Below are 19206 nucleotides of genomic sequence, written 5' to 3' on the forward strand. Positions count from 1 at the left end.
ATTACACTCTAAATAAGGTCAATCTTATTTGCAAAAGGAAAGAAAAATCAAATTTATACATCAGAATGGTCTTTTCCAATATATACATATTTTGAAGTACGAGTATATATTGTTAATTTAATGTAAATACCCATTAATCTGTCATTACCTAATTATCTAATGACAGATTTCTAATATATACACTGAATTTCAAGTTAAAAACTTGTGGTCATTGTTTAGAAATATGAAATCTCAATCTCTCTTTTTCTGTCTCTCTCTCCCTCTGCTCCCCCCGACACTGTAGCCTCAGATGAGGAAGAGCCAACTTCAGCAGGTAAAGTTACTATTCTGTAAAGATTATTCTTATTTAACTTAATGCTATTAATAATGGAGACACGATCCTTTGAAGTGCATGTCCTAAGCAGTGGTTCTCAACCTGGGGGTCGTGACCATCAGAAACCACATATAGCGTATCAGATATATACATTACAATTCATAACAGTATAAAAATTGCAGTTATGAAGTAGCAACAGAAATAATTTTATGGTTGGGGGTCACCACAACATGAGGAACTGTCAGGACAGTTTGTCTAATGTGGACTCTGCAGACGTAACCTTAATGGGATCATATTAAAGGGTCGCAGCATTAGGAAGGTTGAGAACCACTGTAAGGTTTCAACCAGAAAACTGGTATAGGTTTACTTATTTACTCTTATAATTTCTTGGACTTTCTACTCCAGACTAAATGATGTTGGAGTTATAAATAAAAATAGGAAAGAACAGAGGAAAAAATAACACAAAATATCACATCAACATTAAACAATAAAGGAAATTAAAACATTCCATAAAATGCCTAAAACAATAAGCCCTACCAGTATTGCTCAGTGGTTGAATGTCAACCTATGAACCAGGAGGTCATGGTTCAATCCCCCATCAGGGCACGTGCCCAGGCTGTGGGCACGATCCCCAGTGGGGGGAATGCAGGAGGCAGCCCATCAATGAGTCTCTCTCCTCATTGATGTTTCTATCTTTCTCTCCCTCTCGCTTTCTCTCTGAAATCAGTAAAAAATAATTTTAAAAAGTCTAAAACAATAAAATGAGGAAAATAAACTAAAATGATAAAATGCAGAAAAAATAATAAAATAGGATAAAGTAAAATGATAAAAGATACTGTCAAAACTGTGACATTCTATATACAATACTGCATTATAAAATATATAACCAGCATTGAAAGTGATATTCATTTAAGTTTAAGGATAAAAATTATGTTGTTGCCTTAAATATTCACTTTATTTAAAAACAAAATTTTGTATAACTTATGGCATCATGCCTCTATGTTTCTTATTCAGCTAATCATCTATTTGGTAAGCACAGGCTGAAGTGAGAACTGAGTATCATGAAGAATAAAAATGGTAGAGAAGGCATGGTATTTTCAACATCATTAAAACAATGATTCTGTTTAGAATATTTTCATGCTTCATTCAGTCTTGAGCTATTTTTTTTCGAACATGCCTTATTCTTCTCATGTGAACCTCTAAATTGCCATTGCAAAAGCAAGTGCCTTTTTTGTGTAGTGTTGTAGAGAAGGTACATAATCCATCACATCTGCTTTTCTCCTCATGGAGAAATGTTCTGCTCTGAATGTTCTGATGGGTTGCATTAACCAAAGGAACATTTTTTTGTAGCAACTAATTTACTAGGGCAGTTTCACCTAACACCTGGAACTAGCCGAAGCTTCTTTTATCTTAGTTGAATATTATGTTCAGGTATTTAAACATCTCATTTCATTAGGTGTAAAAACACATTTATGAACTATACAAGAAATTCCTTCAAACTAGGTTACATTCTAATATCTAATTACAAACTAATGAGATTCATATTTTTTGAAGCTGCCGTAACAGATACTGTGCCTCCAAATGAATCACCTTTAGAGGTGCTAAATGAAATCCAATTATGTTGCTATTACTCAAATAATTTTTCAAAACTCCCTTTTGAAATTTTCTACAGAATTTGTTTATGAGATAGCAACATCAGTTATTTCCTTATAGTTTCAGAAGTGTGCTACTGATTCATAAGACTTTGTCTAATAAATATGTCTACAAAAACCAAAGATTTGCAAATAGTAAGAGTGTGTGTGTGTGTGTGTGTGTGTGTGTGTGTGTGTGTGTGTGTGTATCTATGGGTGTGAAAAGCAGCTCAGTTTGTAAATTTGAAATCAAATCAGTTTACAACTTTTGAAAGGTGAATCACATTAAGGTTAAATTTCATGAAATAACACTCTTTAATAAAGTTAAGTCAGTGGCTGCTTCTCCCATGTTGCACAAATCCAATTTTCATTTATTTAAGTTTCATAATAGTGAGAGGCTTCATAAACTGATTATACCAATACTTTTGTCTATGTCTTTTAGAAAATTAGGACTTTTACATTAGAAACTTGACTGCTAGAAATGATCTAATAAAGATATAATTTAATTTATTAACTATAAGGTATATCAAATCAGGCCTATTGATATGTAATTTTACTCATTCCTGTTTATTTGATCTTTTTAGCTATTATTTTACTTTTTTAGATATATGACTTAAGTATCAAATTGACGAAATTACTATGAGTTAAAACAAAGGCAAAAAATAGGAAGGTTTGACTTTGGGTGATGATAAACACAATGAAATATACAGATTATGTTATCATAGCATTGTACATTTGAAACCTATATAATTTTATTAACCAATGTCACCCCAATATATTTAAAAAAAAACAAAGGCAAAAATGGAAAATATTATTGAATGAAATAAAAATCAGTCAAAACTGACAGTGGAAAGCTTGTGGCTATATGGAAATCAGTGGCAATAATTAGTCAAAATACAACTTAGTGTTTTTGTTCATACTACCTAAAAACAAATATTTAATTTTCTGTCTCTCTTGCCTATGGGTAGATTTTGTATTGCTTTAATTGTCTTTTTTTAATATCAAAGAGACTGAGTTTGGGCTTATATAAAACTAGCTATTAATACTGAGTTAACATTTAGGAAAAATTATGATTAGAAAAATTAAATATTCAGATGAACATAAATGGTAAAATCTTTTTAGCAATCAGCTAAATTAAAAAATAGTGAACTACAAAAGTCATAGTGTTCTTCATATGTTTATAAATGTTATCATTTACTTAAATGTAAAATTGTATTTGTGGCCTATTAACATCTGATACTATTGGGTAACGATGATAGAGGTTACTTCCTGGATACAATAGTTTACTGTAGACTCATTTCGACATCTGCGATGCCCACCAGAGATGAGGAAAAGAGTGATTTGGTGTGACCAGAGCTTCAACATTCTCATTTGCTCCTTCCAAATCTTTTGAGATGTTTAATCTTTTAAATGCTCAGTTTGGCCATTGAGGAAGTACAACTAAGAACACTAATAATCTGCATATATAATGTAACATTGGCTAGCAGTCGTGAAGCTTTGAAAGTATCGTTTTATGTAAAAATATATATTTATCACAATAATTTTATATCTATTTATAGTTTAAATAAGCCGTATATATGGCTTAACACAAATGTGTCATATATCTATACAGCTAAACACAGGACAGATTAGATATTCTTCTCTAACTCTGGAAATACTAAATTTTAGTTCTACAAAACATTTGTATTTACAGTGAATATTATGATTTTCTCCACTTTGCTACAGATTCCTTTCAGATCTTTTTCCTGTTTTTGTATGGAGTTTAATTCTACATGGCCGACTATACTCAATTATTCAACAGTTCATGCATTTTGAAAAGGAATGATATCTTACCACATTATTCTCTAATGAATAAGAGTTGCTTTTGCATTCTAATCTTAGTGCTTTATTTCCTTGGGGGTCTGAAATAGAGCTTGGCATTCTTGTTTTTTACATTTGTTAAAAATTTTCTCCATTTTATACGGAAATGAATATTTCCCCTCTAGTGCCTGGATTAACTTTTCTAATTATTTTATCAAGTATATTCTTGTTTATAAATATATGCTAAAGAGAATTAAATATTAAAACCTAATATGTAAAAGACCAATTTCTACAATCTCTTGAAAAACAAAATCATTATTTGTAGATTCTCAGTGCAATAGGGAAGAAACTTTGCTGTTTAAGATTAAGTTTTGGTCAGTTTCATGAAAAGACCAAATAGTGCTTACCTTTTTAAAAAAATATACTTTTATTGATTTCAGAGAAGAAAGGAGAGGGAGAGAGGGGTAGAAACATCAAAGATGAGAATCATTGATTAATTGCCTCCCACACACCCCATACTGGGGATCGAGCCCACAGCCCGGGCATGTGCCCTGACCTGGAATCAAAACATGACCTCGTGGCTCATAGGTCAGTGTTCAACCCCTGAGCCACAAGGTTGGACAGTGTTTACTTTTTTTTTGAAACAAAACTTCCTTATTGGTAGGTATGTGATAGTGATTTTGAACTGTGAGAAAAATAGTTTTTTAAATCTCTGTTATATGTAGATAGTTTCTTTTTTCATATGTTCACTAAGATAAACTTCAACTATAGTACAGAATTCTGTTAACAGTAGGAATTTGAGAGATTAAAGATTTCCTCTTTAACAGGTTTAAGAATTAAAGTAATAAAAGAGGGAAAAGTAATATCTTTACTTACATATCTATGGATATAGATATATATTTATAATCTATCATTTTTACCCAAAAGTATAAAACTGGACTTGAAATAAATAGCTAAAAGTCTTAAGATCTTATTCTTAAGAAATATGTAATCAAGCTTGAAGCTATCATTTCTTCAGTAATGTTTGTAAATATCTAGCAATGCACATGTTTAAAAATCTGTGTTTTTTTTCTTTCCCCCGATTTTTCTGCTTTGTCTACTGTAGTGTAAAATTTATCTTCATCTTCAAACTGGTTTCCCTTGTGGTAGTGATATATCTGCCAACAGCTGCTGTGGCTGTATGCATCTTTATTCGTGTCCAGTGAGGACAAAGAAATGATATTTGTTCCCCTGCCTTCAAAGCAAGTGTCCTGAAATCCATTCTAATTGGACAGGCTCAGATCCCATCTGCCACCCCTGAAACACCCAGCCAGTCAAGACATTCCCCTGTACCCTTAGCTCTCTCATAAAATCAGAAGCCACGTGGATGAGGGGCAGGGTATGCCATAGGAAAGGAAAGCTTGCAATTCATACTAAGTGGATGATTAGTAAAACCAACAAAACATAACCATTACCATACCCCTTTGTCACTTTTTAGTAACTTCTTAGCTTTTCTCCTACAGTTTATGTTTTTTATATTATTTTATAAAAATTCTTATGAGATCTTGAAAGTCTATGAAGAAATAAACTTGGTGCACATCTTAGTAGTACTGCAGCACATAAACAGAACATATATCAGTCAGGGAGAAGCAGAACCAAAAGGGTGCATGTACATCCACAAATATATTAAGTGAAGAGATTTGTATTTAGGATTTGGCTCATATGATTATTGGGGCTGGCAAGTCCAAACTCTGTAAGGCAGGGCGGGCAGCTGGAAACTCTGGCAGGATCTGTATGTTACAGTCTTCTTCTCAAGGAGACCTCAGTTTTGCTCTTAAGTCCTTCAGCTGATTAGATGAAGCCCACTCATGTTACTGGTAATCTGCTTTATTAACCAAAGAACTTGTATTCATATATGCATAACCCATGGACACAGACCATAATGTGATAAAGGCTTGGTGTGGGGGGCAGGTGAGGGCAAGAAGGGGTCAGGGGGGGAAAAGGGGGACATCTGTAATACTTTTCAATAAGAAAGATAGATTAAAACAGATAAATAAAGTCAGCTGAATATAGATGTTAATCACATCTATAAAATACCTTCACAGCAACTTCTAGAGTGGTATTTGACCAAGCAACTGGACTCATAGTCTAGCTATTATTGATAAATACAATTTTTACATTTAAATATCAAATTTAAAAACTTTTATATCTAGCCATCATGGAGAATAAGTAAAAATTATGTAAACACAAACCGTTTTGCTTTTCAACAAGTCTATTTCAGAGAAAAAAAAACAAACAGATCAAGAATAATGTGCGATGTTTAATAAATTGCTGCTCCACTCTCTGTACGCACTTTGGCTTCCAGGTTTCTTTAATTTCTAGTCCTCCCTGAATTGATGGAATTCATCTTTAATGCCATCTCCAATTATCTGGGTCAATTTTTTGCTGTCCCAAGTTTCAACTGAAAGTCTAATACAACTAGAGCACTGAGAAATATTAATTTAATATTCCAGGGATTTGTTGGTTCAGGGAAGGCATTAAACTTTCTGTAGGTTAAAACTCCATGGACTTGCAGCCTTGAATCTATGCCTTCAGGTGCTTTTACTTTCAGATAAATAACTATCTTCTACCTGTGAAGTTTTTTTTTTTAAAGTTTTCTTTACTTGTAAAATGGGATAATAATATGCCTACCTTAGAGTTTTCTGTCAAGATCTAACATGATGATACATGTAAAGTTCTTATCACATGATGCCTATCCTTTACACACAGAGATAAATTATTGTTTTTATTTTCATTTTCATGAATGTGTTTTGTCATATTATTATTGTGATTTCGATTATGATTATTAGGCAATGTACTGAGTGTTCTATGTACTGCATTTTATTTAACTTCACAATAAATAAAGCAGTACAACTAAATATATATATTAATATTTATCTTTTTAAATATTTAAAGAGAACACTAAATTTTAAAATATGAATAAATTATGCCCAAATGTAACGCATAATAAAAAGTAGCAGAAGCAGGATCCAAATTCAGATTTCTCTGGGGAAACCTTGTGCTTTCCTACTGCAGCAGAGTCTGCCTTTTTCTTCACTTTAAAAGGGTTTTAAATAGAATATATTTCTTTTCATTATAAAACTTACAGAGTTATTCAAGCATTTTGTTACGCATGTGTTAGAAAGCTGTACATAAAAACATATGCAAAATTTTACCTATTATTTTAAATGACAATCTGATTACTGTTGTAATTTATGGGCCATGCAGACATCTTTGAAAAGATAAAATAGAAAGTGAAAAATCCCCCCTGCTGCCTTCATCCATATTGAAAATTTGCATTTTTAAAAAATACTCTGCCGCAGTCCAGCTGCTCTTATGGGCTTCTCCATCTCAGCTGCTCCAACTAAAACCTTCAGGTCAATTTTGATGACACCCCCTACATCGCATCCTCACCAGATCTTTTAACCTCTTTAAAATAAACATAAAATTCAATCTCTTCTTTCCATCGTCTCTACCAACACCCTAGTCCAAGGCTCCATCTTCCCACACTTGGCTTACTGTGCAGTGGCCTCTCAGCTAGTGTTGCTGCTGTAACGCAGCAGACCCTTCTCAGCAGAGAGGCCAGGGTGATTCTCCTAGGAGGCCCTGCGATCTTAGCACTGTTCTGCCCCAAGCCCTCCAGTAGCTCTCATCTAACCCACAAGTCGATTTAGGATTGAAATGAGATATAATTTTCACCCTTCTCCCTTACCTCCCTGGCTGGATTTCTTACTATTGCCACTCCACCCTTCCTTTTCTTCAAAGCAAGCACAACACAGACCCTGGGCACACTCCTGTCTTAGGCTGGGCTTTGCACTCACAGACCTGTTGTCTGAGGGCTTCTCGCAGGTTTCTGCATGGCTACTTCATCGCATCCCTGTGTTTTGACCCAGAGATGCCTTCTTAGAAAAACCTCCTCTTTATTTCTAAAAAGGTCACGCCTTCTCCACCTGGCCACGGTCCCCTGCTTTGCTTTATTTTTTAATGTCAGCACTGGCTGTGCACTCTACATATACAGTTTGTTTATTGTCTGTCCAGGTTAAATATAAACTCCCCGAAGGCTGGGTTTTTTGTTTGTTTGTTTGGTCTTATTTTATTCAGTATTGAATCTCCAAGGTGTAGAACAAGCATTTGGCCCATAGTACATACTTAATAAATATTTGTTGTATGATTGAATTAATAAGTAAATTAAGCCACACTGAATCTATGCTGATTTTAAAGCCTTGTCAACACAAGAACATACACAGTATTTCTTATTAGGTTATGTAAAGAGAGGGGTGATGAGAGATATATTTTCTAATTTAATAAATGAATAGGTAGGATTATATTAATAACTGCATGAGAGTCATAATGCTGCTTTGAAATTACTTGAATCCTTCAGCGGAAAAAAATGCTATAGCATTGCTTATTGTTTTTCTGTTTTTGTTGCAGTAAAGTAAAACATGTTTTGCTTGGTGATTCTTTTCATGTGGTGTCATAACAGTGTCATTAATTTAGCCGTTGTTAGTAATTACTGGGTGGAAACCACAGCAGTGATTTTAAGAAGCTTCAATCACAGTGTAGTGCAGGGCATGGTGCGGAGGAGGCTGACTCCGGGCAGGGAGGCCCACAGAGTGCAGCTCTCCGCTCACTGGGGCCGGGCAGGCAGCAGGGCCACTGGGCTTCCTGAGAGCATGTAAGAGGAGTAGGAAATGAAAGGACCTGCTTTTTTATTTTTGTACAATATCTTCCTCCTTATTGCAGTATCGATGCATATCTCATTAAGCTCATAGGCATTTTCCAAATAACGTTATTTTAAAGTTGCATGGATAGTATATTGTTTAAGTCTTAGAGTAATGCATCTATAAATCTATAATAATAAAAGCATAATATGCTAATTAGACTGGACATCATTCCAGACGTCCTTCCTTCCAGACAAAGCCACAGCGGTTGGGGGGCGGTGGGAGCGGCCCCGGGCTGCCGGTGGGGGCTGGAGCCAGGGCCCTTGCATGAATTTTGTGCATCGGGCCTCTAGTTTTAAAATAAAATAAAGTGTGCCCGAGTATAGTATTTTTGGAATACATTTTTTAAGATTTTCAACTGCTAGACTTCACCAAGATTTAAAAGACGTTTCATATCAATTCAGCTAATTTTTTGTTTTACTAGACATAAATCTAAATGAGAAAATATTCAGTATGTATTTCTAATCCAATTTAAATACTATGTTACAGAATTGCTGATTGTTTTGAAAAAGAATGAATAAAAGCATTCTCAAAAATAAAAACAAAGAATAAAAACCACTGTACATAGCAGCCAGGGGTTTGTGCTGAGGCTTTAGATGTTCATCAAAGGACATGATGGTACTCATCAGAGACTGAGGCCCTGAAACAGTTGCATCCTTAACTTAGTGTTTAAATGTGTTGAAAATTGTAGCAAGTACTAAGCAGCGATAACCAAAGCTAAAATAATAAATTATAAGTTGACTACATAGGGATTTTCCCCCTAGAATTTTAATATTTTAACATTCACTTTTGCCATTAAGTTTTACAGTAAGTTTTATTTGTAAGATCATGAAAAAAACCATTGGGAATTCTGATTCATCTTGAGTTCTCACTAATATTCTTTAGAACAGAGTGCTCAAGCAAGTTGTCCAATTTTGTGAAGATTTCTGAGAATTTATAAAGCTGAAGGAGTGGGATATTAGCATATTTTTAAGTAACTTAAGTTTTTGGCTATGATTGTTTTGGCTGTGATTGGCTGTGCTCCTTCATACGTGGGTGGGTGGTAGAAAGTTGAGAGGTAAAACTATTGAATCATACTAATTTTTTCCTTATTCTGGAAATGAAGAAACCAATAAGCTAGTCCCTGAAGGCATTCTTTCATTTCACTCCATGAAACCTGTGCCTGGTTTTATGATCCATCACACCCGCATTTCTTCTCCCTAGAAGGCAGAACAGTCTCCTCTATTCCAAGTCATACATGCTGTGCTCATTCTTACTTCAAGATTTAATTCACATTGTCTGTCTGGGGGCGGAATTCCCTTCCCTTTATATCTCTAACATCTATCCATCTTTTCACGCTCATCTCAAGTCTTACATCTCTCATCTGCTGTAACTCACATTTATTTCTCTTTTCCCAAATACCAACTTGTGTATCTGTTAGGCATGTTCTCTGTGGCAGGTAATTGAGATCAGCAGGATTGGGCAAGGGGTCCATTTTCTGTGAGGTCACAGGATGTTTCCTACTGCCTTTCAAATAGATCATGTCTACTATGAAAGAGGGATAGAATAGAGGTTGGAGAGCCCACATTTTCTATCCTTTAAGGGATTTGTGATCCTTTATTTTGTGCATTGGAATTGTTTCTCCTCCTGGACTGGGGCTCACTCTTGACAGTGATGATCCTTCTATTGCATCCCCTTACCTCCACTTCAATTTTATCATTTGTGGGCAGAAAAAATTAGCTGATATGAGTGATCTGTTTTGAATAAAACACAAATATTAACTGTGGTAAAGACAACAGTCTTTTATCCAAGTTTGTTTTAGCAACTTGGGAGTTAAGGCTTCACCTTACTATAATGAATGAATACAGAAACGTTTAACCTATTCCTATTTTAAATTTTACTTTTCTGATCATTTTGACATATACATCTCTTTGCTACATCCATTTCTTGTACCTGGAAAATGTTCTTTGAGGGGGATGGCAATAAACAGTGAATGAGAATGTGGTTAGACACCAGTCTATGAGCTCTTTCTAGGTTCGGGTAGCAGAAGGCAAGCGCCTCACTGTGATGCGGAAAGAACCCCTGGGAAATAATCATGTTGAGTAACTTGAGAGATAGAGCAGAAAATACCAGTAGGTTGCTGTGAAAAATGTGTCAAGAAGCATTTTAATGGAATTTCTTCCACTTTATTTACCAGTGAGCTGGATACTCAATAAATGTATTTATTGTCCTGAGCGTTATAGCACTGCCAACTTCTCTACTCCATGATTGATAGAAGTTGAAAATAACCTTACTGTTCACCATCTGTCATTAAAAAGTCAAGCTCTTCAGGTTCTTCATGTGGACACAGCTTCTTTATAACATTTTAAGTGTTATGGCTATTTCACACTTCATATTTCTTTTGTGAAAGAAATGCAGCCTTTTGCAATGACACAGCTAACTTTATGGTTTCTCTTGCTCCTTGTCAGATTACTGCCCATCCTTATTTTGTAGTCTATTTGAATGTCTCTTGTTTATTTCACATACTTTGGAGCTATCTAAAAATCTTACTGGAAAAAAGTGGCACACAGATAGGTACAAACATATATACATGACTGTGTAAAAAGTTACTATTTTAATTATCAAGGCTTCTCATAGGACACATTACATTAAAAATTATACAAAATTGCCGTGGCCCATGTGGCTCAGTTGGCTGGGCATCGCCCCACACACCAAAAGTTTATGGGTTCGATTCTTGGTCAGGTCACATGCCCGTGTTGCAAGCTCAATCCCAGGTATGGGGGCTCTGCAGGAGGCAGCCAATCGAGGTTTCACTCTCACATTGATGTTTCTCTCTCCCTCTTCCTTCTTCTCTCTAAAAATCAATGAAAAAATCTTAAAAAAAATAAATTACACAGAATTAACATTTCTCTTTTAGGACATGCAGCTATTTTTTGATAGTTGGCCTTGGATCAATTAGTTTATTCTTATAAATTATCACAATAGAAAAGAGAGGCCCTAGCAAGTTTGGTCCAATGGATAGAGCATCAGCCTGTGGACTGAAGGGTCCAGGATTCAATTGTGGTCAAAGGCACATGCCCTGGTTGCGGGCTTGATCCCCAGTAGGGGGCGTACAGTAGGCAGCCAATCAATGATTCTCATCATTGATGTTTCTCTCTCCCTCTCCCTTCCTCTCAATAAAAATATTTTAAAAAAATAAAAGAGAGAATTAGAAGAGCTATTTTGAGATCACTAATATGTTATTTCAAAGAAGAACAGAAGAGTGTAGTAATAAGGGGCCTGCTGAATTTCCAAGTTAATTAGAATTGAAGTAGGCAAGAAGGGAAGGGAAGGACAAGTTACATGTAGACCTACAAGAGATGGAAATAATTAGATAATAAATTAAAGTAGGTGTTTAATAGACATGCAAATTTTAAAACAGAATTGAAGGAAAGGGCAGAATTTAATTAAAGAATGGCCAAACATTGAAAACATGGAGCTTGGTTATAAAATGTTATCTTGATTGGAAAAATTGAGTTTCATTTTACTTACATTTTGGTGAAAATAAAGGGAATAATTCAGATAGACAATGTTCAAAATGTTTTAATTTTAAAAATGATCATGTTCTGAATTGTTAGTTTTAAGGGACATACATGCAGCAGGCATTACTCCCAGAAGTATCTGGAAGTGAATTTGACTAAAAGGGCTATGTAAAAATGTAGGTTTTGCTTGGACAACTAATAACGAATCATGAAGTATTTTAAATAAATTTTGTAATCTCAATAATTAGGTTTAATCCCTATTTGTACAATAAAACTGCCTACAAGCATTCTTCTATAAGGTAAAACTGTACTTGATGTTTTACTTTCACTAGTTTTTAGAACACAAGTACAAAGCAACAAAAGTATGAAATCTCTGTGGAAAGAAAAAAACAGGCAAATCAAAGCTGTTTTCTAATGATAGAATCCAATATTTCCAAGACTTGTTGATTATATCTCAGGAATTGGCAAAAGCATATAACAATCTAAATTTGAAAAATATATCTACAGATATGTACTTTCATTACTCCAAATCCTGCCTTTTTAGGGAAATAGTTAATATAAGAAATTCAAGTATTTTCTCCTTAATTATATATAAAGAGTATCTTTTTTCCTTAGAGAAATGTTGACATTTTTAATGAGTATTGCCTTGCTATAAGTCTAGAAATGCGATGAGCCCTTGACCTAAAGTTCTTACCTGACGCTTGTGAGGGGAAAACTTCCATTATGTTATAGCTTTTATAATAGTTCCTCACCTATGTGACCCATCAATTAAATTTTTAGAGTACATTCTAATTTAGGATTTCCCTGAAGATCACTTTGAATATATATCCCATTCAGAGGTTCCCATGCATCTCATTAAGTATCATAACCCCCCAGAAACATGTGCTATTGGCACATCAAAATCAGCACCGAGATTCAAATTTCTTTTGAGAGCAGTTTGTGAAATTAATTTACCTATATGATATAGGCCTGTTAATGGCTTCACTCAACATCTGCTGGGTCATCTTTGCTAGACATTTTTATCTGAAGAAATAAAAAATATTCCTAGTAGTAGCATTTATTTAATCCCCTAGATTCTAATTCAGGCAAACATGAGATGCGATGCTCATAAAACACCCCATCCTTGAGATTTGTTCAGCTTAATGTTCTTCAGAATATTAATATATTAAAAGCTGAGTGTTTTTCACAGTTTGCGTCTCACCAGTTAACCAGAGGCAAAATTCCGTAGTTTGAGGATGATGAATCTAGTTAGTGTTCTCTGCAGATTCATTACTTCTTGACATTTCCCCTGTGACCTCAGTGAGACTGTTCTCAATTAGCTTTAAAAATGTCTCTCTTCCTATTTAGTGTTCTGCTTCCTTTACCTTTCTTTTGTATATTAGTAAGTTTTATTATATCCTTGACCCTCCCTTCTATAATCTCCCCACCTTCTTCTAGTTCCTTTATGGCCTGTACTCCCAAATTTGGATAACTACACCTCTTTGTGATTCAGTTCTCTGGATGAAATGGTGACATTGTAATTATTATTCAGAGGTTATATGTAAAAGACTCAGTTTGGTTTCTCTTCTCCCTCTTCTCTCTAGTCCTGGCCTCTCTCCTGAATTTCAAATTCCCAATTCCTGGCATCAGCTCCACACATTTAATGGCCTGTGTGTAAAAAGCAATATTCTAAACTTTCTTTCCCTCTGCCCTTATGTAATCTCACTCTTGGTGGCATTGCCCATTTCCCTGTCAGGCATAAGACGTTCAACTCACCTTTAATTCCACTCTCTTCTTCAGCATTACCTTCTATAATCATTTGCTTCTTACTCTGAAACATTGTTAAGCCCATTCCTACTGTGTGTCCCAACTGGCATTCTGTAGTAGTAAAAAAGTTTTGTGTTTGCACAAACTTTTCTTAGCTCGTTATAGTTTAAAAAATGTTACTCCATGAAGGCATTGGACTCCCATTACCCTTTCCTTGCTCAGTTAGTCAAGATGAACTTGGTTATGCCTGAGGAACAAGCCACATTGAAATCTCAGTGACTTAATGCACTGCAGAGGTGAACAGGGGATCTCTTCTCATTGTAGACATTTAGGGACCCAGCTAACAAAGGCTATATTTCAACAGTTGCTTCTATACTCACCAAGGCAGCATGAAACAAACATGGTAAATCACTCATTAAATCTTAAAACATGTATCAGAAGTGACACATATCACTTGTTATGCTATTGGCCAGAGAAATTCAAATGACCAATAATAACTTGAAAAAAAATAGAGAAGTGCGATCCTGCCATGTGTCTGTGAGGAGAACTGGAATATTTGTGAAATCGTAATGACTCTATTTTGACAATTATAAGGACTTCCACACTGGTTTTCTTGCCTACATTGACATCCTCTTCCTCAGACTCTTTACAATAAAATCTCTCCATCATAATTCTGTTATTAAAAAATTTCATTTACTTGTTTAGTGCCTGTCATTGTTTGTACACCACATTTTACAAAATTGTAGCATGAACTGTGCACTTTCATTTTGCATTTAATAGAATTCCTTGAAGATTTTTGCATAAACTAAATTGCTTTCATATTTTTAATTTAATTGGCAATATCCTAGTCTACTTCATAGCTATGTTAAAGGTACTGTAACCATTCTTCAACTTGTGGGAGTTAGGACTATTTCAGGCATTTTATTTTTAGTCTATACAACATTTTAAAAAGGCTGACTAAGTAAGGTTAAGCTAATTTAAAGACTGATTTCCAATCAGCCTTACACAAATCAGATATCCTATCCAATATCAAAGCTTATTAATGATTTCAAGAATACAAGTAGTCAAGAGGCACAGGTGAAACAAGGTGAGTTTTAGGATATTGAGAATAGCTCCTCAGGTCTTTCTTTCCTGCATTCGATACACGCTCTCTAACCCAGAAAAAGAGATGAGGTTTCTAAGTATGGTACATGGATTACCACATATAGGAGAAATATTCAGCTAACTTTATCTTTATGTAGTTGTGTGGCTTATACGACATTTGCCATAGAGCTACAACTTATAAATTCACAGATTGTAGATTTGTTTAGCAAAAACAATCATAAACTAGTGACATCCTGCTAAAAATATTCATAGATAAGGTTTCTCCTCCTAAGCAAATATTTGCTACAGATTTAGTTACCAGTATGTTTACAAAGCACGGAAACATCTACCTTCCTTTCTTTCCCTTGGATCTTACCCCTGATAAAAGGAGAGAAATTGATTATAAACCAATTGTTTAGCTGATTTCTACACAAGACTCAAGTGGTATATATTTGGGAATTAGTGTTCATATTCCAGATTATTTCTTTGAGATTTAAGATACAAGCAATTAGCTTTCTTCATTACCCAAACAAATATACATATATACATACATACATACATATATACTAGAGGCCCGGCGAATGAATTCATGAACCAGTGGGGTTCCTTGGCCTGGCCTGCGGGATCGGGCAGAAACTTGCTCTCCAATACCCCATGAGGGGTCCCAGATTGCAAGAGGGTGCATGCCAGGCTGAGGGACCCCACCAGTGCACAATTGGGGCTAGGGAGGGACACAGGATGTTGGCCAGCCAGGGAGGAACTGTGGGAGGGCTCCAGGGCATGTCTGGTCAGTCCACTTAGTCCACATCCGCCGGACCCCAGCAGCAAACTCACCTACTGGTCGGAGCGTCTTCCCTGTGGTGGTCAGTGCACATCAGAGCAACTGGTCGACAGGTTAACTGCCTGCCTCCTGGTGGTCAGTGCACATTATAGCGAGCGGTTGAGTGGCCTTAGCATATCATTAGCATATTATGCTTTGATTGGTTGAACAGCCGACTGAACAACTGGATCCTTAGCATATTAGGCTTTTATTATATAGGACTAGTAGCCCTGCACATGAATCTGCGTGAGTAGCTAACTGCCGCTTGCCTCAGCTGGCCACACGCCCACTGCTGCGGGTAGCTCTCTGCGGCTCGTAGCTCGCTGCTGCTCGTAGCTCGCTGCCCAGCCCTCCTGTAGCTCTCCACCACTTGTCGATTGGTTGTGATGTTATGGTGTAATAGATAATTAGCTTATTCCTCTCTTATTATATAGGATATATATATATATATATATATATATATATATATATATATATATGTTTTATCCTTCCCCTGAGGATATGTATTTATTGATTTTTAGAGAGAGAGGAAGGAAGGGAGAGAGAGAGAGAGCGACATCAATGTCAGAGGGAAATATTGATCCATTGCCTCCCCAAGCACACTGATGGGAATTAAACCCGAAACCTAGGCATGTGTCCTGACCCGAATTGAGCTTTCAACCTTTTGGTGCATGGGATGATGCTCCAACCAACTGAGTCAAACAGATATGTATATATTTTTAAATGTTATAAAACATCCAACTTTACCTCACTTAATGTCTGAGTGCCTTATGCTTGATAAATAATCTTAGGTTTACCTGTGAAGAATAATTTTAGTGGAAGTCATGGAAACGGAAAGATTTGTCACTGTCTTTCTCCATATAACAAAGTATTTCCAGTTTCTTTCCTATTATCCCAATACTTTCAAAAGAAGTAGTTTTCTTACTATCAATGTGTAAATAAATAAGAATGCCTGTCTGCTACATTGGCCTAATTTGGACTTAAGGATTTTATTTTTGTCTCTTTGAAAATCAGCTTGACTTCTGTTACAATAATTATATGACTAATCACTGGTTTAGTTAAGACAAGTATAATATATCACAAAAATTGTGTAGCAAGTTTATTAATTTGGATATCTCAATAAAATATTCTAAATCTGATATCTCATCAAATATTTACATATATAAGATAATATAGCTATGATTCTTGTTTTGAAATGACATTTTTAACAACTGGGGAGAATGCATGCCTTATTTTTTGCTTACTCATAAATATTAGTGCATTTCTATGTCCACTTTGGTTTTTTGAAAACAAATATGCATCTTTACTTTATAATCAAGATCTTTATAATCATGATTAATCCCTGAGAAAATTTGAGCTCACTAGATGGAATGATTAATTAATACTCTGCCTTTTTTTTAAGGGTGATTTTACAGACACATCTTTAACCTCAGATACAAATCATACAACATTTATAATTCATATTCTAAATAAATGCATTCAAGAAAATTAATCCCTGAATGTAATCCTGATTGCAATCACCTGGTTTTCCCTAATCTTTCAGGCTTCTGAGAGGATTGTACCAATATTCTATTAGAAATCCCCCAATAAAAATAACAGTGAATAAAAAATAAACTTGATGGTTAACAGGACATTAAGAGGAAAAAACAACAACAGAAAGTTGAACCTTGTACATTATTTTCTCTCCCTTGGTATACTCCATAGATTTAGAAAGGACTTGTTTTTCTGTCATGACAACACCATGTGCTTTAGTTGCTCTCAGCTTGGCTATCAGCCCCTGTTCATTTTGTAGTTGGTTAGAGGATAAATTTCCAGGGCTCCTTCACATGTTCCAGCTAATGGAACTCTCAGCTGAGCTGAGGTGTGCTAGGAGGATGCTTGTATTTCCTTTTACTGCTCGCAGCTAAAGTACCTCAATCCCAATGACACAATAGCTTCCTATTGCAAAGATTTTACTAGAGATTTGAGGCTGCCAAGAAGAAGTAAAAATGACACAACAAATAAAAAATAAACTTGATGCTTAATAGGACTGTTCTTCAAATTAAGGGGGGAAAAACAGAAAGCTGAACCTTTTACATTATTTTCTCTCCATTGGTACACTCATTCCAAGACTTCCTCCTCTATCTCAGTCACCATCATTTTCTTTCTTGCTCTGAAATCTAACCCTTTGTTTAATTCTCCCATTGCAAATCTCATGCTTTCAGGAGATGGCAGACATTTATCCAAGAGTAAGAGATCAAGTTCATTAGAAAACCTTGCCAGGCAAACAACCAAAAAAGCCACCTCGCTAAGCAGTTCTCACTTTAGACTATATGATCACGTTTTGGGGCCTAATACATTTAGTTCACTGATGTTTGAACTTTTATTATATGCAATATAAGGATTTTTCATCTCTTTCCAAAAATTGTTAGAAAGGATGAGGAAGGGTGGTTGTTCTTCTGGTTGCATGTGACTGGAAAAGGAAAACAGGACAAAGGAAAAATAATAAAGTAGTCAGATTGAGATGAAATCTGGGTGAAGTCTGTGTTTAAAATGTTTGCACACTTATAGCTTAGGCCTGCATAATATCTATCTTTAGGGCTGCGGCTGTTTATAAAAGACGCTGGACCATCTCAGCACTGTCCACCTGAACAAAGACTTCCTCAGAAGCAAAATTAACTCTTGTTGCAATTTGCTCTTTAGACAGAGGCCTGAGTCTCTCCATCAAGCAGGACACTATTGGGAATTAATTATTCTGGAAATCTTACAGCCCAGCAATCTCATTCCTTCCTGGAAACTGTAATATCTCCTGTGACTACTGAACTGGAATCTTGTCTGGCTAGTGCTCTTCACTAGTCCGTGTTCTCATTCAGCTCTGCTTGTCTGGTCAGCTCAACATTTTTGCTGCTCACCTTTCTCTTGAAAAGGAAGGGACCCCATTCCATGACCCACAAATTTCATGATATGCTCATCATCTTCCCAAACAACTCCTTTGTCTTAACACAATATCTCTAAAAGGACAGTACTTACTGCGGATGATTTTAAGTCATGAGCAAACAAGACATCAATAACCTTGAATGCCGTAGGCTTGCATAGAATGTTACTTTCTTGCTAATACTCCTTTATTCATTCTGTACATATCAATAAAAATGGCTCTATGTGTTGATGATCATTAACACTTCAGTAACATTTTATAAATACACTAGAGGCCTGATGCATGAAATTTGTGCATGGGGTGGGGGGGTCCCACTCAGCCCAGTCTGCACCCTCTCTAATCTGAGACCCCCTCGGGGAATGTCCGACTGGCGGTTTAAGCCCAATCCTGGGGATTGGGCCTAAACCGGCAGTTGGACATCCCTCTCATAATCCTGGACTGCTGGTTCCTAATTGCTCACCTGCATGCTGGTCTGATCACCCCTAACTGCCCCACCTGCCAGCCTGGTCGCCCCTAACTGCCTCCTACTTGCCAGACTGGTTGTTCCTAACTGCTCCCCCCCCCCCATCGGCCTGATCACCCCTTACTGTCCCCCCCCTCCAGCCTGGTCACCCACAGCTACCCCCCCACTGGCCTGGTTGCCCCTAACTGCCCTCTGCT

General features: G+C 35.9%; 1 protein-coding gene across 2 annotated transcripts in view; it reads left to right on the forward strand.

Annotated features, from left to right (window-relative positions):
* The window catches only part of EDIL3 (EGF like repeats and discoidin domains 3), a 395460-nt gene that overhangs the window by 154722 nt on the left and 221532 nt on the right, over window positions 1–19206 (forward strand). Inside the window, exon 3 of one of the 2 annotated variants that reach the window (XM_059694158.1) lies at window positions 284–313. The exons of the other annotated variant lie outside the window; for it this stretch is intronic. Within the exon in view, the coding sequence (XP_059550141.1) occupies window positions 284–313 (30 nt within the window). The remainder of the gene's footprint in view (window positions 1–283; window positions 314–19206) is intronic. 2 annotated transcript variants of the gene reach the window in all.

The sequence above is a fragment of the Myotis daubentonii genome, chromosome 4, assembly GCF_963259705.1.
Source record: "Myotis daubentonii chromosome 4, mMyoDau2.1, whole genome shotgun sequence".
NCBI classification, from domain to species: Eukaryota; Metazoa; Chordata; class Mammalia; order Chiroptera; family Vespertilionidae; genus Myotis; species Myotis daubentonii.